This window comes from Palaemon carinicauda, chromosome 15 (genome assembly GCF_036898095.1).
Source record: "Palaemon carinicauda isolate YSFRI2023 chromosome 15, ASM3689809v2, whole genome shotgun sequence".
In the NCBI taxonomy this organism is placed as follows: Eukaryota; Metazoa; Arthropoda; class Malacostraca; order Decapoda; family Palaemonidae; genus Palaemon; species Palaemon carinicauda.
This window is the reverse complement of record NC_090739.1, coordinates 97982289-98009001: the sequence shown is the minus strand read 5'-3', so window position 1 is coordinate 98009001 and position 26713 is coordinate 97982289. Positions and strand designations below refer to the sequence as shown.

General features: G+C 44.4%; 1 protein-coding gene across 4 annotated transcripts in view; it reads left to right on the top strand.

The window, feature by feature from the left end:
• The window catches only part of LOC137654697 (eukaryotic translation initiation factor 4 gamma 3-like), an 88828-nt gene that overhangs the window by 14318 nt on the left and 47797 nt on the right, over positions 1 to 26713 (top strand). For all 4 annotated transcript variants that reach the window (XM_068388588.1, XM_068388587.1, XM_068388590.1 and 1 more), the window contains exon 2: positions 26656 to 26713. This exon is cut by the window's right edge and continues 353 nt beyond it. In XM_068388588.1, the coding sequence (XP_068244689.1) occupies positions 26656 to 26713 (58 nt within the window). The remainder of the gene's footprint in view (positions 1 to 26655) is intronic.

Here is a 26713-nt window from a genome sequence, read left to right as displayed (position 1 = left end):
TCCTTTCTTTTGTCGTTTGCCATTGTCTTGTCCTTTCTTTTGTCGTTTACCATTGTCTTGTCCTTTCTTTTGTCGTTTACCATTGTCTTGTCCTTTCTTTTGTCGTTTGCCATTGTCTTGTCCTTTCTTTTGTCGTTTACCATTGTCTTGTCCTTTCTTTTGTCGTTTATCATTGTCCTGTCCTTTCTTTTGTCGTTTATCATTGTCTTGTCCTTTCTTTTGTCGTTTGCCATTGTCTTGTCCTTTCTTTTGTCGTTTACCATTGTCTTGTCCTTTCTTTTGTCGTTTACCATTGTCTTGTCCTTTCTTTTGTCGTTTATCATTGTCCTGTCCTTTCTTTTGTCGTTTATCATTGTCCTGTCCTTTCTTTTGTCGTTTATCATTGTCGTCTTCTCTTTTTTTTTGTCGTTTATCATTGTCTTCTTCTCTTTTTTTTGTCGTTTATCATTGTCTTGCCCTTTCTTTTGTCGTTTATCATTGTCCTGTCGTTTTATCATTGCCTTGTCCTTTTCTTCCGTGGTTTATTATTGTCTTGTCCTTTTCCTTTGTAGTTTGTTATTATCTTGTCCTTTTCTTTGTGGTTTATTATTGTCTTGTCCTTTTCCTTTGTAGTTTGTTATTATCTTGTCCTTTTCTTTGTGGTTTATTATTGTCTTGTCCTTTTCTGTTGGGGTTTATTAATGTCTTGTCTTTTTCTATTGTGATTCATTATTGTTTTGTACTTTTCCTTTGTGGTCTTTTATTTTGTCCTTTTCTATTGTGGTTTATTATTGTCTTGTCCTTTTCTTTTCTGGTTTAATTGTCTTGTCCTTTTCCTTTGTGGTTTATTATTGTCTTGTCCTTTTCTGTTGGGGTTTATTAATGTCTTGTCTTTTTCTCTTGTGATTCATTATTGTTTTGTACTTTTCCTTTGTGGTCTTTTATTTTGTCCTTTTCTATTGTGGTTTATTATTGTCTTGTCCTTTTCTTTTCTGGTTTAATTGTCTTGTCCTTTTCTATTGTGGTTTATTATTGTTTTGTCCTTTTCTTTTTTGGTTTAATTGTCTTTTCCTTTGTGGTTTATTATTGTCTTGTCCTTTTCCTTTGTAGTTTGTTATTATCTTGTCCTTTTCTTTGTGGTTTATTATTGTCTTGTCCTTTTCTTTGTGGTTTATTATTGTCTTGTCCTTTTCTGTTGGGGTTTATTATTGTCTTGTCCTTTTCTGTTGGGGTTTATTAATGTCTTCTCTTTTTCTATTGTGATTCATTATTGTTTTGTACTTTTCCTCTGTGGTTTTTTATTTTGTCCTTTCTATTGTGATTCATTATTGTCTTGTCCTTTTCTATTGTGCTTTATTATTATCTTGTCCTTTTCTATTGTGCTTTATTATTGTCTTGTCCTTTTCTAATGTGCTTTATTATTGTCTTGTCCTTTTCTAATGTGCTTTATTATTGTCTTTTCCATTTCTATTGAGGTTTATTGTTGTTTTGTCCTTTCTTCAGTGATTTCCCATTATGTCCTCTTCTATTGGGATTTATTGTCGTCTTTTCATCTGTGGTTTATTATTATCTTGTCCTTTTCATCTATGTTTTTTCATTTTGTCCTTTTGTCTTGTGGTGTATTATAGTCTTGTCCTTTTCATGTTTTTTTTTCATTTATACCTCATAATTAAGCACCACCATTGTAAAATCAAACGGGGTCAATAGGTTGGTATTAGTTTAGAATGACTGGTTTTACGAGAAGTCCCCATTTAAACACCACCACTAGTTGGAAAGCAACAATGTCAAATACCCAGATACTTAAACGAGGAAGGCAGTTCGATACAACATAGAAAATGACATGGTGCTTAATTATGAGGTATTGAAATGGGTGTAATGTTTAATTTAACACTATGGGAGCGATTAATGGTAATCGATATATGATTTGATTACTTTGAGAGGATGACAAACGGTGTTCTTTATGATGAGCAAGTCTTGAATTCTTAGTGGGGGGGGGGGGGGGGGCTGTGTTTACATGCATTTTAGACTAGTGAGGAAGATGCTAATGAGTAAGGTTCGAGAGGCACTAAAAGGTTCGTAAGAAAGTAAGAAAAGAGAAGCGCTACACAGTGGAAAAATAACATTCAAGATGGTTCGTTTACATCATTCAACTGTCCCTTAACAAATAGTTACATTGCTTTTGACTTATTTTAAATACTTTGATGAATATTAAAAATATTAGATTAAAAAAATAAACAGCTTCTGGTGAATATTAAAAATATTAGATTTAAAAATAAACAGCTTGTGATGAATTTTAAAAATATTAGATTTAAAAAATAAACAGTTTCAACCAGTTCGCGTCTGTATCAGCCTTGGGTATCAATTCGTCCCTATTCTTAAAACCTATAGGATGATTTTCTTGTGTCACATGTTTAAAGACCACTATTTTCATCTCTTGCAATAGAATCTGTTCCCTCTTTTCTTTCGAAATCTACCGACTCAACTATTTACAGTAGACCTTATCACATGTTCCACGTAAAAATTCCGATATACATGCTTTATTAGCTGTAGTTTCTTTTCCTGATATCACCATGTATCTTTTAAATGGAAGATAATATGACACGACAGGGAAAGTAGTTTTGCTATCCCTTTAGACATATTCTTCCATTACATCCAAAGTGGAAATAGAAAATAGTGAATTGACCTTAAACAGTAGTAATCTTCCAGAAGTTGTCTGTCCCAAATTCTTTCAGTAAAGAAACAAATTCAGATTCACGTATACATGCGATTTCAACCCATAGACAGACTACAAAATTTGGGTAACTAATTTTTAAGGGATTGTAAAGTATGTGACCATGACTTTATTGAATATGAAACCAGTCATCTCGAAAAAAAATGTTTTCAGAAATATAATTGAGTTTATTGAAGGGCTCGCCTGATAGCAAGGAAAGTATACTATGTTGTAAAGGAAACGACCATGTTTAGCTGAAGGTTGATGATCATTGTCTTGTCACTCTCCAAACAGGCCAAGACAACACGTTACTTGAGACTGCCTGGAAAATTGTAAAATAGGTGAGGTATACAAATATAACTGTTGACAAAATCAGGAAAAGAAACTACATAGAGTAAAGCATGTATGTATGAATTAACAATTGGGACATGGGATAAGGTGAATATAGGAGAGTAGGTAGATTTCGAAAGAAGAAAAAGGGAACATAGAGATTATATATATTGGGAGAGATGCAAATAGGTCAGGTTTTAAACATTTTGCTCGTGAAAATCATCCAATAGGGTTTAAGAATATGGACAAATTAATATCAATGACAGACGAAAACTGGTTGAAGCTGTTATTAAAAAAATTATCAATATTCATTTCAAAAGTTTGATAATAAATTAGTTTTTGGATATTGTCAAGAGCAATGTAATTTAAGGAACTGTGGAATGATGTAAACAAACCATCCTGAATGTTGTTAATTTTCGCCCAGACAGAAACGCAATTTCAATATATATATATATATATATATATATATATATATATATATATATATTTATATATGTATATATATATATATATATATATATATATATATATATATGTATATATATATATATATATATATATATACATATATATACATATATATATATATATATATATACATATATATACATATATATATACATATATATACATATATATATATATATATATATACATATATATACATATATATAATATATATATATATATATTATATATATTGAATTAATGAACCATGCATACAACGAGAGGTAGTTGACTGTCATGCTTTTTATTAACAAGCCTTTTATCTCATCGGTGGTTTGTGTTTTACGTAGTAACATTATAGGTTTTATTGGCAGTCATTTGTATTACTTTGTTAGTTTGGGAGAGGTTTGGCGATGATTTGCTGACCGTCAATTACTACTTATTTACTGGGAGATTTTTCAAAGGACTTTTTCTGAACATTGTTTAAAACTTCCACATGATGTCAAACTATCGAATGGTCGGGTGCTATGCGTTTAGAGGTTGGGATCTTTGACGCAATTATCTCCTCATTTGCTTTGGAGGAGGCGTTCATGAATTATAAACGATGCAGAATGCAGCCGTGTTTTGATGCATTGCCTTGTCCAATGTCCCGAAATAAGTACAGTGCGTTGTGTGAGAAGGGAATTCAAGTTAACTGATTGGTTACTTAGACGGTTCTGGTGATGGCCGTGCTGCAGTCTTTGGCGGGTGTTCAAAAGCTTTTGCAGCCAACACGTACGTCTCTCTCGGTGCTCTATATTTTTGGCACAAGATTGTGACGAGGATGTGAAATCTGCCTTCCTTACTGCTGGTAAAATCACTTGTTTGCACCAATGGAAATTGTTGTCGTAACTTTAGATAAGATGGTTACATCTACCTATTCTCATTTAAGAGCAATGGTGTTAATGAAGTACTGTCCTAAAAGCAGATTTAAATTTGATCTGCTTGATCGTTGTAACGACTCCCTTTACCCCTAAGCATTGATGCAACTAGCAAAGTTCTTCTACAGCTGCTTAATACTTTGTAGTTAGGACAGTCTTGAGAAATGAATAGTTTTCAACATTTTAGTTTAGACAGTCTTAAGAAATGAATAGTTTTCAACATTTTAGTTTAGACAGTCTTAAGAAATGAATAGTTTTCAACATTTTAGTTTAGACAGTCTTAAGAAATAAAGTTTTTCAACATTCTCCTAATCGAGTAAACTTAACGTTACAGGTTGGGGGGGGGGGGGGGGGTTGAACGCATGATGCATACTTCTTGTTGGTGCTGCTGTGCTGTAGTATTTCTTAAGACTAGTTAGAATCAACTTGGTTTTGGTGCATGGTCAATTTAATGTGTTAGGAGGAGGACGACTCGGGCCCTTCCTTCACCTGTTGAGAGTTAGTTGGCCGTTGTAGTGAGTGACCGCCTAAAGGAAGGTTTTCGCCTACTGTGCTACTGTCTCTGGCTAAGTTATTAGAATGCTGCCTGTTTGGAATCGGTGTGTTTTCTCAAAAGTAACCATCATTAAGGACCCAGAATTACTTGTCAGGTCTCAGCACCGGGTGGATTAGTTCAAATTTAAATCATGCCAATCTTGAAATGTCATTGGGTCTTAGTCGGCTTTCTTCTTCATGAGGGTTATCTCGTTATATATAGCTGACTGCGTGTTGGAGTTGAGAAGTATTGCGCTAAGAATAATGTTATTTCCAAAAGTATATCCATGAAAATTAATGGCAGACCACAATGCTTTTTCTTTAGTGTTTGTCTAGTGGTAATTCCTTATGCTCTAAAGAATGCTTTGGAAATTGCATATAGATAGATAGATAGATTGATATTTCGAATTATACAGTATATCTAAAGTCATGTCAGGTATCCTTGTGAATACCAAAAGATATTATAAGTGTACTTAATATCGCGTGTTAGTACGTTACGCCATTAAAAATGTGTGATCGTATATTGGGATATCAGATACAACGATCTCTTGTATCGTAGTTCCCGGCCAGATTTCATTCAAAAAGAATGAATTTGGAGACAGTTGAAGGGTACAACATTCCTAACGGTTAGTCTTTTATCTGCTCTCAATTTATTCTGGAAAACCTTTATTTTTCATATGGAATTCGTTTACCTGTAAATACGGACAATTTTCTACTTTGAAGTACCGGAGTTCTCAAAGTTTTTTTTTTGCGTCGTGAATCTCACAAACAAGTTAGGTAATATAAGCATTACGAAGACGACGAGAAATGTTTTCTTGATAAAGACATTGGCAATGCGCAGAATCTTTAAAATGAATAAACGGCAGTAATGCTTCGAGTGTGCAAGGAAGGTAGTTGAACATGACACGATTCTCAGACTCAATGTAGTACAGTGAGAGTTCAGTTATTTTTCACTTATTTAGCCAAGGAAAAATGTCGGTGGTGTATGTGGTGTTTACCATTTCTTTCCCATCGTAGCCAATTTGTACGGTATGTGGCTTGCTAAAGATAGTGTGCGAAATTCGGACATTGAATAGATAGCCGCCATGTGTCGCCATTTTCACCTTTTGTGGAGTTTCCGTTGATTAATGTGAGGCAGTTCCTGTGCTGCCAGATGAAAGATGACTATGTCGCGTTGAGGTCCAACTTTTTCTCTTATATTTTTTCGTACACACTGTCTGGTGTTTCCTGAGTCCACCTGCACTCTTAGTTTCAAGGATAAACTGTCATATCTGAAGATTATCGAGATAAGTCATTCGAACATACCCTTACGTAACTTGCCCTGTTACTTTATGTAAATTACCGTAGAACTAATATATATATATATATATATATATATATATATATATATATTATATATATATATTATATATATATATATATATATATATATATATATATATATATATATATATATATATATATATATATATATATATATATATATGGTGTGTATACCCAAATACATAACAAGGAACGCTGCTAAATACTCATTGCTTCAATTTTTTAATTTTTTTTTTGGCGTTGTAGGTTTGTTTAATCATAAGTTGTTAGTCCTATTCCGTTTATGTAATATATAAACAAATTGGGTACATACTGTGTGTATTTTATGTATAGAGCAGTTTGTTATATGTATATGTAAAGTATATTTATGTATGCAATTGTGTATTATGATTAGACAGGAAACTTGCCAAAGGGCATACATGTAAACAATCGTTTTTCTATCTCTTTAAAGTATTGTGATTATTCCTGGCCTCTATCGGTTTCATAAGCTATACTCTATCTGAGAGATGACTCAACTTCCGAGATCCTCTTGCATTAGCTTGCTGTCACCCTTCAAAATTGGTTTACGCCTTTAGTACAAGATTCGTGAGCTTCCACTCTTTGACCGCAGCAAACAGTGCTACCGGACGTCATTGTCTAAAGTCAACTTTTCTCAACCCGGTTCCTTGGCATTTTCATATGTATATATATGTATATATATATATTATATACACATTGATAGATATAGATTTTAAAGGAAACTTAATAAGGTTTAGGAAAAGAGTACTAAATTATAAATTGTTATAAGAGTATTAGAATTAAAACCTAGTAGATACTGCTGTTGTTTAGTTAGTTTTAAAAGTCGTTATTATCTAGCGGTAACTTTATAAGTTTTACGATTGGCTCTTACCAATATTATTTTTCTCATAAGACCGACTTTGATTTTATAATTTTATCTACCGCATTGATCACCCAACAATTAATGACTTCTCCTTCCTTACCAATTACATTTCGTCAACGGATATCAGTAACCACTTCCGAGTGTTCTTTTAACTGCGGGAACATAATGTTATTCAATCTCTTATTATTGGAAAAAAAAAAACTTAAAATCAATTGCTAGTGTGTGGAAAAATGCCACAAATTACTTTTGACAAGTTGAGTATTTCTGGCTGAAATGTGTCTCTTTGTGATATCAAATAATGTAATCGTGGGTTATTATATGTTTAATGATAGTGTAGTTCATTATTGTGCCAGTCATAGATGTTGTTCATAAACATTAATTATTTTACTGAACGTTGCTTTGTTTTAAATGTGTACAGTACTTATATTCAAGTTTATTGCACATTTGGTGTTATAGATTTGGTTGTATAGTGGTGTGCATTTTTTGTTTGTTTAATATGTTTCTCACACACACACACATGGGAGCAAACTAGTAATCTGCCATGGTAGTGTAGTATCGGATATGCTTCATATCTTTGCTCCTTATTAGAAAAAATTACAATTTTAAGATCAAAATTTTAGTTAATGCGTATTGAATGTTCAGCTGATAAATGTAAGAAATGAGCTTCTCAACCTTAAGCATGATTGTAACGTGTATACAAATTATCAGCACTACCTATCCAGCTATTAGTGAGCACTCTAGGCCTTAGCAATCCAAGGTCATATTACAATTTTAGGCATTAGAAAACCAAGATTAGACTACAAAGACTAGAACTGTAGGCATTAGCAAACCATGGTTAGACTACAACTATAGGCATCAACAAACCAAGGTTAGACTACAACTGTAGGCATTAGCAAACCAAGGCTAGACTACAGCTGTAGGTATTAACAAACCGAGGCTGGACTACAACTGTAGGCATTAGCAAACCGAGGCGGGACTACAACTGTAGGCATTAGCAAACCAAGGTAAGACTAAAACTGTAGGCATTAGCAAATCAAGACTAAACTACAACTGTAGGCATCAACAAAGCAAGGTTAGACTACAACATTGGCATTAGCAAATCAAGGCTAGACTACATCTGTAGGCATTAGCTAACCGAGGCTGGACTACAACTTTAGGCATTAGCAAACCGAGGCTGGACTACAGTTGTAGGCATTAGCAAACCGAGGCTGGACTACAGTTGTAGGCATTAGCAAACCGAGGCTGGACTACAACTTTAGGCATCAGCAAACCGAGGCTGGACTACAGTTGTAGGCATCAGCAAACCGAGGCTGGACTACAACTTTAGGCATCAGCAAACCGAGGCTGGACTACAACTTTAGGCATCAGCAAACCGAGGCTGGACTACAGTTGTAGGCATCAGCAAACCGAGGCTGGACTACAGTTGTAGGCATCAGCAAACCGAGGCTGGACTACAGTTGTAGGCATCAGCAAACCGAGGCTGGACTACAGTTGTAGGCATCAGCAAACCGAGGCTGGACTACAGTTGTAGGCATCAGCAAACCGAGGCTGGACTACAGTTGTAGGCATCAGCAAACCGAGGCTGGACTACAGTTGTAGGCATCAGCAAACCGAGGCTGGACTACAGTTGTAGGCATCAGCAAACCGAGGCTGGACTACAGTTGTAGGCATCAGCAAACCGAGGCTGGACTACAGTTGTAGGCATCAGCAAACCGAGGCTGGACTACAGTTGTAGGCATCAGCAAACCGAGGCTGGACTACAGTTGTAGGCATCAGCAAACCGAGGCTGGACTACAGTTGTAGGCATCAGCAAACCGAGGCTGGACTACAACTTTAGGCATCAGCAAACCGAGACTGGACTACAACTTTAGGCATCAGCAAACCGAGGCTGGACTACAGTTGTAGGCATCAGCAAACCGAGGCTGGACTACAACTTTAGGCATCAGCAAACCGAGGCTGGACTACAGTTGTAGGCATCAGCAAACCGAGGCTGGACTACAGTTGTAGGCATCAGCAAACCAAGGCTGGACTACAACTTTAGGCATCAGCAAACCGAGGCTGACACTACAACTTTAGGCATCAGCAAACCGAGGCTGAACTACAGTTGTAGGCATCAGCAAACCGAGGCTAGACTACAACTTTAGGCATCAGCAAACCGAGGCTAGACTACAACGGTTAGACTACAGCTGTAGTAATTAGCAAATCGAGGCTAGACTACAACTGTAGGCATCAACAAAGCAAGGTTAGACTACAACTGTAGGTATCATCAAATCAAGGTTAGACTACAGCTGTAGTAATTAGCAAATCGAGGCTAGACTACAACTGTAGGCATCAACAAAGCAAGGTTAGACTACAGCTGTAGTAATTAGCAAATCGAGGCTAGACTACAACTGTAGGCATCAACAAAGCAAGGTTAGACTACAACTGTAGGTATTAGCAAACCAAGGTTAGACTACAACTGTAGGTATTAGCAAAGCAAGGTTAGACTACAACTGTAGGTATTAGCAAAGCAAGGTTAGACTACAACTGTAGGTATTAGCAAAGCAAGGTTAGACTACAACTGTAGGTATTAGCAAAGCAAGGTTAGACTACAACTGTAGGTATTAGCAAAGCAAGATTAGACTACAACTGTAGGTATTAGCAAAGCAAGGTTAGACTACAACTGTAGGTATTAGCAAAGCAAGGTTAGACTACAACTGTAGGCATTAGCAAACCAAGGTTAGACTACAACTGTAGGCATTAGCAAATCAAGACTAGACTACAACTGTAGGCATTAGCAAACCAAGATTAAACTACAGCTGTAGGCATTACCAAACCGAGGCTAGACTACAACTTAAGGCATTACCAAACTCTGTTCACGGGGGCCAGGGTTCAAGTTCATACTCTTCACGGGGGCCAGGGTTCAAGTTCATACTCTTCACGGGGGCCAGGGTTCAAGTTCATACTCTTCACGGGGGCCAGGGTTCAAGTTCATACTCTTCACGGGGGCCAGGGTTCAAGTTCATGCTCAGTTCACGGCGGCCAGGGTTCAACTTCATGCTCGGTTCACGGCGGCCAGGGTTCAACTTCATACTCGGTTCACGGAGGCCAGGGTTCAACTTCATACTCGGTTCACGGAGGCCAGGGTTCAACTTCATGCTCTGTTAATGTGGCCCATGGTTCAAGTTCATACTCTTCAGGGAGGCTATGATCCAAGTTCTTACTCTGTTCAGGGAGGCAATGGTCCAAGTTCATATTCTGTTCAGGGATGCCATGGTCCAAGTTCATACTTTGTTCAGGGATGCCATGGTCAACACCATACTCTGTTCAGGGATGCCATGGTCCAAGTTCATGCTCTCCTCAGGAATGCCATGGTCCAAGTTCATGCTCTCCTCAGGAATGCCATGGTCCAAGTTCATGCTCTGCTCAGGGATGCCATGGTCCAAGTTCATGTTCTGTTCCTGGATGACAATGTCCAAAATCATACTCGGTAGGGAGGCCATAGTCCAGTTTCATTCTCTGCTCAGAGAGGCCTTGGTTCAAGTTCATGCTCTGTTCAAGGAGGCCATAGTCCAAGTTCATGCTCTGTTCAAGGAGGCCATAGTCCAAGTTCATGCTCTGTTCAGGGAAGCCATAGTCCAAGTTCATGCTCTGTTCAGGAAAGCCATAGTCCAAGTTCATGCTCTGTTCAGGAAAGCCATAGTCCAAGTTCATGCTCTGTTCAGGGAGGCCATAGTCCAAGATCATACTGTGCCGGGAGGCAATGGTTCTATTTCATAGTGTGCAGGGAGACCATGTTCCAATTTCATAGTGTATAGGGAGGCCATGGTTCAAGTTTTTGTGCAGGGAGGCCATAGCCCAAGTTCATACCGTGCAGGGACACCATGGTCAAAGTTCATACCGTGCAGGGAGACCGTGGTCCCAAGTTCATACCGTGCAGGGAGACCATGGTCCCAAGTTCGTGCCGTGCAGGGAGACCATGGTCCCAAGTTCGTGCCGTGCAGGGAGACCATGGTCCCAAGTTCGTGCCGTGCAGGGAGACCATGGTCCCAAGTTCGTGCCGTGCAGGGAGACCATGGTCCCAAGTTCGTGCCGTGCAGGGAGACCATGGTCCCAAGTTCGTGCCGTGCAGGGAGACCATGGTCCCAAGTTCGTGCCGTGCAGGGAGACCATGGTCCCAAGTTTGTGCCATGCAGGGAGACCAACTAAGGTCCCAAGTTCGTGCCGTGCAGGGAGACCATGGTCCCAAGTTCGTACCGTGCAGGGAGACCATGGTCCCAAGTTCGTACCGTGCATTGAGACCAACCAAGGTCCCAAGTTCAGTTCATACCGTGAAGGGAGAACATGGTCCCAAGTTCGTACCGTGCATTGAGACCAACCAAGGTCCCAAGTTCAGTTCATACTGTGAAGGGAGACCATGGTCCCAAGTTCAGTTCGTGCCGTGCAGGGAGACCATGGTCCCAAGTTCGTGCCGTGCAGGGAGACCAACTAAGGTCCCAAGTTCGTGCCATGCAGGGAGACCATGGTCCCAAGTTCGTACCGTGCAGGGAGACCATGGTCCCAAGTTCGTACCGTGCATTGAGACCAACCAAAGTCCCAAGTTCAGTTCATACCGTGCAGGGAGACCATGGTCCCAAGTTCATACCATGCAGGGAGACCATTTTCCCAAGTTCATACAGTGCAGGGAGCCCATGGTCCCAAGTTCATATCGTGCAGGGAGACCATTTTCCAAAGTTCATACTGTGCAGGGAGACCATTTTCCAAAGTTCATACTGTGCAGGGAGACCAAGGTCCCAAGTTCATACCGTGCATTGAGACCAAGGCCCCAAGTTCATACCGTGCAGGGAGACCAAGGTCCCAAGTTCATACCGTGCATCGAGACCAAATCCCCAAGGTTCATACTGTGCAGGGAGACCATTTTCCCAAGTTCATACCGTGCAGGGAGACCAAGGTCCCAAGTTCATACCGTGCAGGGAGACCAAGGTCCCAAGTTCATACCGTGCAGGGAGACCAAGGTCCCAAGTTCATACCGTGCAGGGAGACCAAGGTCCCAAGTTCATACCGTGCAGGGAGACCAAGGTCCCAAGTTCATACCGTGCAGGGAGACCAAGGTCCCAAGTTCATACCGTGCAGGGAGACCAAGGTCCCAAGTTCATACCGTGCAGGGAGACCAAGGTCCCAAGTTCATACCGTGCAGGGAGACCAAGGTCCCAAGCTCATACCGTGCAGGGAGACCAAGGTCCCAAGCTCATACCGTGCAGGGAGACCAAGGTCCCAAGTTCATACCGTGCAGGGAGACCAAGGTCCCAAGCTCATACCGTGCAGGGAGACCAAGGTCCCAAGCTCATACCGTGCAGGGAGACCAAGGTCCCAAGCTCATACCGTGCAGGGAGACCAAGGTCCCAAGCTCATACCGTGCAGGGAGACCAAGGTCCCAAGCTCATACCGTGCAGGGAGACCAAGGTCCCAAGCTCATACCGTGCAGGGAGACCAAGGTCCCAAGCTCATACCGTGCAGGGAGACCAAGGTCCCAAGCTCATACCGTGCAGGGAGACCAAGGTCCCAAGCTCATACCGTGCAGGGAGACCAAGGTCCCAAGCTCATACCGTGCAGGGAGACCAAGGTCCCAAGCTCATACCGTGCAGGGAGACCAAGGTCCCAAGCTCATACCGTGCAGGGAGACCAAGGTCCCAAGCTCATACCGTGCAGGGAGACCAAGGTCCCAAGCTCATACCGTGCAGGGAGACCAAGGTCCCAAGCTCATACCGTGCAGGGAGACCAAGGTCCCAAGCTCATACCGTGCAGGGAGACCAAGGTCCCAAGCTCATACCGTGCAGGGAGACCAAGGTCCCAAGCTCATACCGTGCAGGGAGACCAAGGTCCCAAGCTCATACCGTGCAGGGAGACCAAGGTCCCAAGCTCATACCGTGCAGGGAGACCAAGGTCCCAAGCTCATACCGTGCAGGGAGACCAAGGTCCCAAGCTCATACCGTGCAGGGAGACCAAGGTCCCAAGCTCATACCGTGCAGGGAGACCAAGGTCCCAAGCTCATACCGTGCAGGGAGACCAAGGTCCCAAGCTCATACCGTGCAGGGAGACCAAGGTCCCAAGCTCATACCGTGCAGGGAGACCAAGGTCCCAAGCTCATACCGTGCAGGGAGACCAAGGTCCCAAGCTCATACCGTGCAGGGAGACCAAGGTCCCAAGCTCATACCGTGCAGGGAGACCAAGGTCCCAAGCTCATACCGTGCAGGGAGACCAAGGTCCCAAGCTCATACCGTGCAGGGAGACCAAGGTCCCAAGCTCATACCGTGCAGGGAGACCAAGGTCCCAAGCTCATACCGTGCAGGGAGACCAAGGTCCCAAGCTCATACCGTGCAGGGAGACCAAGGTCCCAAGCTCATACCGTGCAGGGAGACCAAGGTCCCAAGCTCATACCGTGCAGGGAGACCAAGGTCCCAAGCTCATACCGTGCAGGGAGACCAAGGTCCCAAGCTCATACCGTGCAGGGAGACCAAGGTCCCAAGCTCATACCGTGCAGGGAGACCAAGGTCCCAAGCTCATACCGTGCAGGGAGACCAAGGTCCCAAGCTCATACCGTGCAGGGAGACCAAGGTCCCAAGTTCATACCGTGCAGGGAGACCAAGGTCCCAAGTTCATACCGTGCAGGGAGACCAAGGTCCCAAGTTCATACCGTGCAGGGAGACCAAGGTCCCAAGTTCATACCGTGCAGGGAGACCAAGGTCCCAAGTTCATACCGTGCAGGGAGACCAAGGTCCCAAGTTCATACCGTGCAGGGAGACCAAGGTCCCAAGTTCATACCGTGCAGGGAGACCAAGGTCCCAAGTTCATACCGTGCAGGGAGACCAAGGTCCCAAGTTCATACCGTGCAGGGAGACCAAGGTCCCAAGTTCATACCGTGCAGGGAGACCAAGGTCCCAAGTTCATACCGTGCAGGGAGACCATGGTCCCAAGTTCATACCGTGCAGGGAGACCAAGGTCCCAAGTTCATACCGTGCAGGGAGACCAAGGTCCCAAGTTCATACCGTGCAGGGAGACCAAGGTCCCAAGTTCATACCGTGCAGGGAGACCATGGTCCCAAGTTCATACCGTGCAGGGAGACCAATGGTCCCAAGTTCATACCGTGCAGGGAGACCATGGTCCCAAGTTCATACCGTGCAGGGAGACCATGGTCCCAAGTTCATACCGTGCAGGGAGACCATGGTCCCAAGTTCATACCGTGCAGGGAGACCATGGTCCCAAGTTCATACCGTGCAGGGAGACCATGGTCCCAAGTTCATACCGTGCAGGGAGACCATGGTCCCAAGTTCATACCGTGCAGGGAGACCATGGTCCCAAGTTCATACCGTGCAGGGAGACCATGGTCCCAAGTTCATACCGTGCAGGGAGACCATGGTCCCAAGTTCATACCGTGCAGGGAGACCATGGTCCCAAGTTCATACCGTGCAGGGAGACCATGGTCCCAAGTTCATACCGTGCAGGGAGACCATGGTCCCAAGTTCATACCGTGCAGGGAGACCATGGTCCCAAGTTCATACCGTGCAGGGAGACCATGGTCCAAGTTCATACCGTGCAGGGAGACCATGGTCCAAGTTCATACCGTGCAGGAGACCATGGTCCCAAGTTCATACCGTGCAGGGAGACCATGGTCCCAAGTTCATACCGTGCAGGGAGACCATGGTCCAAGTTCATACCGTGCAGGGAGACCATGGTCCAAGTTCATACCGTGCAGGGAGACCATGGTCCAAGTTCATACCGTGCAGGGAGACCATGGTCCAAGTTCATACCGTGCAGGGAGACCATGGTCCAAGTTCACCGTGCAGGAGACCATGGTCCAAGTTCATACCGTGCAGGGAGACCATGGTCCAAGTTCATACCGTGCAGGGAGACCATGGTCCAAGTTCATACCGTGCAGGGAGACCATGGTCCAAGTTCATACCGTGCAGGGAGACCATGGTCCAAGTTCATACCGTGCAGGGAGACCATGGTCCAAGTTCATACCGTGCAGGGAGACCATGGTCCAAGTTCATACCGTGCAGGGAGACCATGGTCACAAGTTCATACCGTGCAGGGAGACCATGGTCACAAGTTCATACCGTGCAGGGAGACCATGGTCACAAGTTCATACCGTGCAGGGAGACCATGGTCACAAGTTCATACCGTGCAGGAGACCATGGTCACAAGTTCATACCGTGCAGGGAGACCATGGTCACAAGTTCATACCGTGCAGGGAGACCATGGTCACAAGTTCATACCGTGCAGGGAGACCATGGTCACAAGTTCATACCGTGCAGGGAGACCATGGTCACAAGTTCATACCGTGCAGGGAGACCATGGTCACAAGTTCATACCGTGCAGGGAGACCATGGTCACAAGTTCATACCGTGCAGGGAGACCATGGTCACAAGTTCATACCGTGCAGGGAGACCATGGTCACAAGTTCATACCGTGCAGGGAGACCATGGTCACAAGTTCATACCGTGCAGGGAGACCATGGTCACAAGTTCATACCGTGCAGGGAGACCATGGTCACAAGTTCATACCGTGCAGGGAGACCATGGTCACAAGTTCATACCGTGCAGGGAGACCATGGTCACAAGTTCATACCGTGCAGGGAGACCATGGTCACAAGTTCATACCGTGCAGGGAGACCATGGTCACAAGTTCATACCGTGCAGGGAGACCATGGTCACAAGTTCATACCGTGCAGGGAGACCATGGTCACAAGTTCATACCGTGCAGGGAGACCATGGTCACAAGTTCATACCGTGCAGGGAGACCATGGTCACAAGTTCATACCGTGCAGGGAGACCATGGTCACAAGTTCATACCGTGCAGGGAGACCATGGTCACAAGTTCATACCGTGCAGGGAGACCATGGTCACAAGTTCATACCGTGCAGGGAGACCATGGTCACAAGTTCATACCGTGCAGGGAGACCATGGTCACAAGTTCATACCGTGCAGGGAGACCATGGTCACAAGTTCATACCGTGCAGGGAGACCATGGTCACAAGTTCATACCGTGCAGGGAGACCATGGTCACAAGTTCATACCGTGCAGGGAGACCATGGTCACAAGTTCATACCGTGCAGGGAGACCATGGTCACAAGTTCATACCGTGCAGGGAGACCATGGTCACAAGTTCATACCGTGCAGGGAGACCATGGTCACAAGTTCATACCGTGCAGGGAGACCATGGTCACAAGTTCATACCGTGCAGGGAGACCATGGTCACAAGTTCATACCGTGCAGGGAGACCATGGTCACAAGTTCATACCGTGCAGGGAGACCATGGTCACAAGTTCATACCGTGCAGGGAGACCATGGTCACAAGTTCATACCGTGCAGGGAGACCATGGTCACAAGTTCATACCGTGCAGGGAGACCATGGTCACAAGTTCATACCGTGCAGGGAGACCATGGTCACAAGTTCATACCGTGCAGGGAGACCATGGTCACAAGTTCATACCGTGCAGGGAGACCATGGTCACAAGTTCATACCGTGCAGGGAGACCATGGTCACAAGTTCATACCGTGCAGGGAGACCATGGTCACAAGTTCATACCGTGCAGGGAGACCATGGTCACAAGTTCATACCGTGCAGGGAGACCATGGTCACAAGTTCATACCGTGCAGGGAGACCATGGTCACAAGTTCATACCGTGCAGGGAGACCATGGTCACAAGTTCATACCGTGCAGGGAGACCATGGTCACAAGTTCATACCGTGCAGGGAGACCATGGTCACAAGTTCATACCGTGCAGGGAGACCATGGTCACAAGTTCATACCGTGCAGGGAGACCATGGTCACAAGTTCATACCGTGCAGGGAGACCATGGTCACAAGTTCATACCGTGCAGGGAGACCATGGTCACAAGTTCATACCGTGCAGGGAGACCATGGTCACAAGTTCATACCGTGCAGGGAGACCATGGTCACAAGTTCATACCGTGCAGGGAGACCATGGTCACAAGTTCATACCGTGCAGGGAGACCATGGTCACAAGTTCATACCGTGCAGGGAGACCATGGTCACAAGTTCATACCGTGCAGGGAGACCATGGTCACAAGTTCATACCGTGCAGGGAGACCATGGTCACAAGTTCATACCGTGCAGGGAGACCATGGTCACAAGTTCATACCGTGCAGGGAGACCATGGTCACAAGTTCATACCGTGCAGGGAGACCATGGTCACAAGTTCATACCGTGCAGGGAGACCATGGTCACAAGTTCATACCGTGCAGGGAGACCATGGTCACAAGTTCATACCGTGCAGGGAGACCATGGTCACAAGTTCATACCGTGCAGGGAGACCATGGTCACAAGTTCATACCGTGCAGGGAGACCATGGTCACAAGTTCATACCGTGCAGGGAGACCATGGTCACAAGTTCATACCGTGCAGGGAGACCATGGTCACAAGTTCATACCGTGCAGGGAGACCATGGTCACAAGTTCATACCGTGCAGGGAGACCATGGTCACAAGTTCATACCGTGCAGGGAGACCATGGTCACAAGTTCATACCGTGCAGGGAGACCATGGTCACAAGTTCATACCGTGCAGGGAGACCATGGTCACAAGTTCATACCGTGCAGGGAGACCATGGTCACAAGTTCATACCGTGCAGGGAGACCATGGTCACAAGTTCATACCGTGCAGGGAGACCATGGTCACAAGTTCATACCGTGCAGGGAGACCATGGTCACAAGTTCATACCGTGCAGGGAGACCATGGTCACAAGTTCATACCGTGCAGGGAGACCATGGTCACAAGTTCATACCGTGCAGGGAGACCATGGTCACAAGTTCATACCGTGCAGGGAGACCATGGTCACAAGTTCATACCGTGCAGGGAGACCATGGTCACAAGTTCATACCGTGCAGGAGACCATGGTCACAAGTTCATACCGTGCAGGGAGACCATGGTCACAAGTTCATACCGTGCAGGGAGACCATGGTCACAAGTTCATACCGTGCAGGGAGACCATGGTCACAAGTTCATACCGTGCAGGGAGACCATGGTCACAAGTTCATACCGTGCAGGGAGACCATGGTCCCAAGTTCATACCGTGCAGGGAGACCATGGTCACAAGTTCATACCGTGCAGGGAGACCATGGTCACAAGTTCATACCGTGCAGGGAGACCATGGTCACAAGTTCATACCGTGCAGGGAGACCATGGTCACAAGTTCATACCGTGCAGGGAGACCATGGTCCCAAGTTCATACCGTGCAGGAGACCATGGTCACAAGTTCATACCGTGCAGGGAGACCATGGTCACAAGTTCATACCGTGCAGGGAGACCATGGTCACAAGTTCATACCGTGCAGGGAGACCATGGTCACAAGTTCATACCGTGCAAGGAGACCATGGTCCCAAGTTCATACCGTGCAGGGAGACCATGGTCACAAGTTCACACAGTGCAGGGGGTCCCAAGTTCATACCGTGCAGGGAGACCATGGTCCCAAGTTCATACGTGCAGGGAGACCATGGTCACAAGTTCATACCGTGCAGGGAGACCATGGTCCCAAGTTCAGTTCATACCGTGCAGGGAGACCATGGTCCCAAGTTCAGTTCATACCGTGCAGGGAGACCATGGTCCAAGTTCATATGTGCAGGGAGACCATGGTCACAAGTTCATGCCGTGCAGGGAGACCATGGTCCCAAGTTCATACGTGCAGGGAGACCATGGTCCCAAGTTCATACCGTGCAGGGAGACCATGGTCCCAAGTTCATACCGTGCAGGGAGACCATGGTCCCAAGTTCATACCGTGCAGGGGAGACCATGGTCCCAAGTTCATACCGTGCAGGGAGGACCATGGTCCCAAGTTCATGCCGTGCAGGGAGGCCATGGTCCCAAGTTCATGCCGTGCAGGGAGGCCATGGTCCCAAGTTCATGCCGTGCAGGGAGGCCATGGTCCCAAGTTCATGCCGTGCAGGGAGGCCATGGTCCCAAGTTCATGCCGTGCAGGGAGGCCATGGTCCCAAGTTCATGCCGTGCAGGGAGGCCATGGTCCCAAGTTCATGCCGTGCAGGGAGGCCATGGTCCCGGAGTTCATGCCGTGCAGGGAGGCCATGGTCCCAAGTTCATGCCGTGCAGGGAGGCCGTGGTCCCGGAGTTCATGCCGTGCAGGGAGGCCGTGGTCCCAAAGGGAGTCCATGCCGTGCAGGGAGGCCGTGGTCCCAAAGGGAGTCCATGCCGTGCAGGGAGGCCGTTGGTCCCAAAGGGAGTCCATGCCGTGCAGGGAGGCCGTGGTCCCAAAGGGAGTCCCATGCCGTGCAGGGAGGCCGTGGTCCCAAAGGGAGTCCCTGCCGTGCAGGGAGGCCGTGGTCCCAAAGGGAGTCCCTGCCGTGCAGGGAGGCCGTGGTCCCAAAGGGAGTCCCTGCCGTGCAGGGAGGCCGTGGTCCCAAAGGGAGTCCCTGCCGTGCAGGGAGGCCGTGGTCCCAAAGGGAGTCCCTGCCGTGCAGGGAGGCCGTGGTCCCAAAGGGAGTCCCTGCCGTGCAGGGAGGCCGTGGTCCCAAAGGGAGTCCCTGCCGTGCAGGGAGGCCGTGGTCCCAAAGGGAGTCCCTGCCGTGCAGGGAGGCCGTGGTCCCAAAGGGAGTCCCTGCCGTGCAGGGAGGCCGTGGTCCCAAAGGGAGTCCCTGCCGTGCAGGGAGGCCGTGGTCCCAAAGGGAGTCCCTGCCGTGCAGGGAGGCCGTGGTCCCAAAGGGAGTCCCTGCCGTGCAGGGAGGCCGTGGTCCCAAAGGGAGTCCATGCCGTGCAGGGAGGCCGTGGTCCCAAAGGGAGTCCATGCCGTGCAGGGAGGCCGTGGTCCCAAAGGGAGTCCATGCCGTGCAGGGAGGCCGTGGTCCCAAAGGGAGTCCATGCCGTGCAGGGAGGCCGTGGTCCCAAAGGGAGTCCATGCCGTGCAGGGAGGCCGTGGTCCCAAAGGGAGTCCATGCCGTGCAGGGAGGCCGTGGTCCCAAAGGGAGTCCATGCCGTGCAGGGAGGCCGTGGTCCCAAAGGGAGTCCCTGCCGTGCAGGGAGGCCGTGGTCCCAAAGGGAGTCCCTGCCGTGCAGGGAGGCCGTGGTCCCAAAGGGAGTCCCTGCCGTGCAGGGAGGCCGTGGTCCCAAAGGGAGTCCCTGCCGTGCAGGGAGGCCGTGGTCCCAAAGGGAGTCCCTGCCGTGCAGGGAGGCCGTGGTCCCAAAGGGAGTCCATGCCGTGCAGGGAGGCCGTGGTCCCAAAGGGAGTCCATGCCGTGCAGGGAGGCCGTGGTCCCAAAGGGAGTCCATGCCGTGCAGGGAGGCCGTGGTCCCAAAGGGAGTCCATGCCGTGCAGGGAGGCCGTGGTCCCAAAGGGAGTCCATGCCGTGCAGGGAGGCCGTGGTCCCAAAGGGAGTCCATGCCGTGCAGGGAGGCCGTGGTCCCAAAGGGAGTCCATGCCGTGCAGGGAGGCCGTGGTCCCAAAGGGAGTCCATGCCGTGCAGGGAGGCCGTGGTCCCAAAGGGAGTCCCATGCCGTGCAGGGAGGCCGTGGTCCCAAAGGGAGTCCATGCCGTGCAGGGAGGCCGTGGTCCCAAAGGGAGTCCATGCCGTGCAGGGAGGCCGTGGTCCCAAAGGGAGTCCATGCCGTGCAGGGAGGCCGTGGTCCCAAAGGGAGTCCATGCCGTGCAGGGAGGCCGTGGTCCCAAAGGGAGTCCATGCCGTGCAGGGAGGCCATGGTCCCAAAGGGAGTCCATGCCGTGCAGGGAGACCATGGTCCAAAGTTCACACTGTGTGGGAAGGCCATGGTTCAAGTTCATACTGTGCATGTAGGTCGTGGTCCAAGTAGTGAAGCTTCATCTATGCAGCAGTGTACTTATTTTTTTTTCTATTGCCCCAACTAATCAGAAAATGTGCTTTGGCCGAAATTCTAGTTTTTCTTACCACCCACTTCCAATGAGCAGTTTAAAACTGTGCTGTTTAGAAATCAATGTAGCTCAATTGAACCCTTTATATGCTGTGGAAGATAACTGCTGAAACTTAAAATACTAGAGTTTTATATCTATTCACACGATGAGTTTTCCCCTGTGCGGTAGCAGTGGTTCAGTTGTTGTAGAGGGTAGGCGTTCCTCTTCTGCTGCTATTTTTCAGTGATCAATATGAATTGTCTTATTATTCTAATACACTACTATAGGTACACTAAACTTAATATCATGATTATACAACCGTGGTTTTTATTCCTATATGTTACACAAGATAAGTTCTATCCAATCTTCAAATAACGAGAGTTACCTCTAGACCTTTATCGAATGTCTTTGTTTATTCGGTATTGGTTTAGATGGCAAAGACTCCCTTATTCTTTAGCCTTTCAGACTGCAAGTCTTGTAAGACATCCCACATACTTTGAGTTGCACCCAAAATCTCCTCAACCTTATGGCTTTCGGGTGAAACAATTATTAAACAGTCTGGATATAATTAGAAGTAAGGTTCTTCCATTCAAGGTATCATCAATGCCTCTATGGAAATTACCAGAGATATCTTTTTGTAAATACTTATTGGATTTAAGAAGAATATGGCAGACCTAGAAGCCAGGTCTCTCTTTATGGAACATGTTGAAGAACATAGAGGATCGACGTTTATATATACTGATGGCTCCAAATCTGATGCTGGCATTGGATTTGGAGTACATAGTAATGGTTTTGATTGTAGAGGTGCACTTCCTCTAACTGCTTGCATATTTACTGCTGAACTGTATGACATTAACCCCTATTGAGAAAATAGCGTTGGAGAAGGAGGGTAATTTTACCATTTTTAGTGATGCAAGGAGTCTCCTTCAAGCTTTAGAAGTTTTTAATTCTAGTAACCCCCTAGTTTTAAAAATTTATAATGCCTTTTTATTATTGGAAGGAGAGGTATAATGGTTAGATTTTGTTGGGTTCCAGCACATGTAGGTGTGTGTGGGAATGAGAAGGCAGATTCACTGGCAAAGAATGCTGCATCCGAGTTTCTGCCAAGATGGTATCCCGTTCCATGTTATGATTTCCTACGTAACATCAAGAAATTGCTTTGCAATAAATGGCAACAGCACTGGGATAGTCTAGATGGCAATAAAATGAGAGAAGTAACAAATGACACATCTCCTTGGTGGTATAACATGATGCCCCGAAAATGGGAGACGTCTCTTTATCGTCTCCGTATTGGTCACACTCGGTTGACATACGAGTTTCTGCTGAAGGGCCAACACCAACCGTATTGTGACTGACTGTTTAGTACCTCTAACAGTGAGACATTTGTTGACCGAATGCCCCAATTATTATAACTTGAGGAATAGATATTTGTTTGAGGCTCAAGGGGACTGTGGCAGGTTCATCCTTGCCAAGATTCTTGGACATGATGTGTCCTATGCAAGTGGCATTTTTAGATTTATTTCGGAAGCAGGTCTTTTGAAAACTATTCAACATTCATAATGACATTCAACTTTTGATTTTAATTGAATATTCTTTTATATATATGTATATATATATATATATATATATATATATATGATATATATATATATAATATATATATATATATATATATATATATATATATATATATATATATATATAATATATATATATATATAATATATATATATATATAATATATATATATATATATATATATATATAATATATATATATATATATATATATAATATATATATATATATATATATATATATATATATATATATATATATATATATAAACTAAATGATATCGGCATCAATGACCTTAGATGTGGATGCCTGAAAACTTTCAATCAATCAATCAATCTAATAACAACGACAAAGCAAGTGAGAGAGAGAGGTTCGATCAGCGTTTTGCGATGATACCGTTATGTTGAAAGATTAGGATGATTGTTCCTGAAATAATGATTATCATTATTATTTGGTGGGTCCACCATTTACTTGGTTGCTTTTTTTTTTAGCACCTTGTTAATCATACATTTACACAAATTACTTTCTTCTTCACGTCCGCCATCTTGAAGAAACAGACAGGCTAGCATTCTGTTCCCTGCATTTAGTCCTTGCCCACTATGTTAGCCATCTCTCAATGGGTATCTGTTAGGTCTTCGCTACACAGTAAGGGTATGAGAATGTGCATTTCCCTAGTGATTTGTGCCATGAATTCCTGTATTCAACTGAACTTCAGCTACCCCTTAACTGGGTGTATTTAATTTGAACTTCTAGTTTTCTTGATAATTGTAGCTGACTTTGTGTCTGGCTGATATAGTGGACTTGTGAAGACAAAGTACTTCATAAAAAGGGAATTAACACTGTTACATTTGATAGAAGTAGATTTTGTGCTTCTGTGCATGCCACCTTGCTTGCTTGTGTGACCCCATTAGTTTGCCACTATGCTCGTGTGCTCCTAAGGCCACTTAAACAACTAAGTTTTGCATTGTATACTGCTTGGCACACCAATACAAAAAGATCGTCCAGGAATATATGAAATCTTTCACTATAGTATTGTGAGATATCTTATATGCCAGTGTGATGTCAAGCTATTTTTTGAAAAGTTATATATTTTTTTATACTAATTTTTAACAGTGTGCTACATGTCAAACCACATGAGGCATGCAGCTTGAGTAGGAAAGTGTCCAAAGCGTGTGCCATCTTACATTTTTGTGATCGCTAGCTCTCCTGCAGTAGTGCCACCTCACCTGAGCATTCACACACTAAGAGGATTCAGCAGTTTACACTGCTACAAGTCCACTCTTCTGACATGCTCGCATCACTGATGGCGCATTCACTCTTTTTAGCACACATCAGTCTTGGAGCAGCCATATGCTCAGGGAGGGTGCACACTCCTTTGTTGGTGTATGATGTGTGTGATCTTACTATTTGTGCATACTCATCAGATCTTGATATGCACGCTACATTTTGCAAAAAATCGCTAAGAAAAAACATTATGCACCTAAAAGGTACCCAACTTTCACTCTGTGAAAGGACATACTAAGAGGAGAGGCACAGTTCTTTCTAATACAGTACTTTACATTGTCTTCTACCAGAATGAACACTTGCTCCTTAATCAAGAATTGGTGTTGTCAGACATCCTGAAGGCTTATGTATTAGTAACACCTTAGAGTAGTTAGCAAGACATTGTTCTTTCCCAAGTTATACTGTAGTCAACCAGTGAACTGAGACAGTTCAGGGTCTATACCACAATGAAAAAAATAACTTATCTTTACAAGCACCATTAGAAAAATGTTAGGTCATATTTTTATTTGGATTGGATCCTGTTTAAATCCCTAATGTACCTAGGTTTCTGGGAATGAAGGGCAAGTCACAAGGCTTCTGCTGCATTCTTCTCAAAGGTGGTTGTTTAGCACAAAATTTTAACTCCTTTAATGACTGAATTGTGACGGGACCTTTTCACTCGTCCATAACTTTTCTAGATTGCTCAGTAAGACGATTGACAAGGTGGTGTACATACGTTATGTACTTTACCCTGTTCCCTCATCTGTTACTGTTTATTATTCCTTGCCTGTAGCTGTGCCTCCAGATGATCAGCCTTTAAAAAAGAGCAATTAGTTAATGAGGCACAAGATGGCTCTTTGAAAAGAGACCACTCCTGCATGATTTTATGGCAATGAGCACCTCTTGTATGTTCTGACAGCTAACTCTTCTTGATTATCCTAGTGTAAACTCACCTCGTATGTGAGATGAGAGGTTCGTATCAGGAATGCTTTCATCCTCAGAAATACCTTAGTTGTGTGGTATACGTTGGCACATGGACAACTACCCTTTCACTTCTCTTGCACCAGGAAGATTCCTAGGATAATGCAGTGATGCCAATACTTAAACCTTGATTAAAACATGATTATCGAGAACGTAGCCTTCAGTGAAGATGCTGTCATTATATTAACATAATATAAGTGTGGCAAGAAATTTTGTATCTGAAACATATCCCCAGAAAATACATTTAGGTACGTAGTACTATATAGGTTCTTAGCTCTTCACTGCTCAATCAAGCTTGCCATTCTGCTGGATGATAGGTGCTAGCTTTGTCTTCCTTCTTCAAGCATTCCAGTGACAACAACCAAATAAAAGAAGCATGGTTGAGTGTGTATGTGAATAACAAATCATACTAATGTTTTGATGTTGACAAACTGCTTCATCTCGGATGACAAATCTAACATGGCCACGACACATTTTCTTGGCACATGATTCCAGCCTTTCAAATCACCACTGTTTTTCATTAGCTGTGTCTTAGTTTGGGCGCTGCCGGCATAACCAGTCGCTGTGGGATCACTCTTGCATGCGTTATTCTGATATCAAGCAATGGCGCGATTCGTGGTTGGACTCTTTAAACCTGTTTTTCAGTCTTCAAGGACGTGACTTGATACTTTAGTACCTTCTGATTGTTGCTGTTTCGTCAGGTTTTCAGGTTACAACATAATGTAGGTGAAAGAACCTATGATTATTCTCATCACTTGCACAGACAAGATCTTCACTTCTTGACTTGTTTCCTTTTGAAATGTTTTGGTTACAGAACCTTCCAAATGCGCGCACACCCTTCAATATGGGATTTTTGCTGTTATCACAATCAGTAATATTGCAATAAGAAACTGGCAAGAACCACATAATTGGAAACTACACAATTTTTCTCAAAATGACCATACGTTCTGACTTCATGTCCTCCCGGCCTTGTCATAATTTTAACAGTAGAGTCCCAGCTATGGGGAAAACACTCCTATAAAAGGACTGGAGTATGTATAATTAAGAAAAATACGTTTTTAGAATTCACCAACTTTATGAGCCTTATATACATAGACAATTCAATTTTATATTATGTATTAGACATCAGATAAACTGTACATACAAACCACCTCAAAATTGGACTAATTAAAAATTTTACTAAGGTCAATTTTAAATCTACAAGAAGTCATGCTCACAAATTTTGAAATTCCATCAAAATTCCATTTTGTAACTACGGTAGTTTTGAAATTTTATAGAAGCAAAAATTTTATTTTGATTTGAAAAATTCCTTGTCTGTTAGAGACTTTTCTTATCATTCAATTTGTGGGCCAGTTGTTAACTCATACCCGATAATTTCTTATTTGAAAGTCGCTGTCCCTGTGAGTTAGGGTTTGGTTTATGAAGACTGAAGCACGAAGTAGATGATAAATGGAAAAAGTATTGAATTAAAAACTCAAAATAGATGAGACTGGCAGAATCTAACCAAAGCCCTGTGCATCAAAAGGGGTAGGAGATGATGATGATGAAGATTATTATTGAGTCCTAACTGCTGCGGTTCATGGGCAACTTACTATTATTTCTTCAGTAAATGTTTTTTTTTTTTTTCTTTGTATCCTAATTTTTACCAGTTCGTGTCAGTCTACTGAGGTTGGTCCTATTAGGTGGCCTTTTGAATAATATATGCAGTTTATTGTATTTTGAATATTGAAAAGAAATTTGGTGGCCTTTCCAGTTATATACGGTGTACAGAAAATACTGTGTGTAAGTGTTTGTCCACAATTTTCTTAAATGCCTTACCTTTTTTTTTTTTTCTTGATTAGGTAAGCGTAGGGGAGGTCCCCGGGAGGAAAATACTCCAGCCAGAGAATGTGTTGAAGA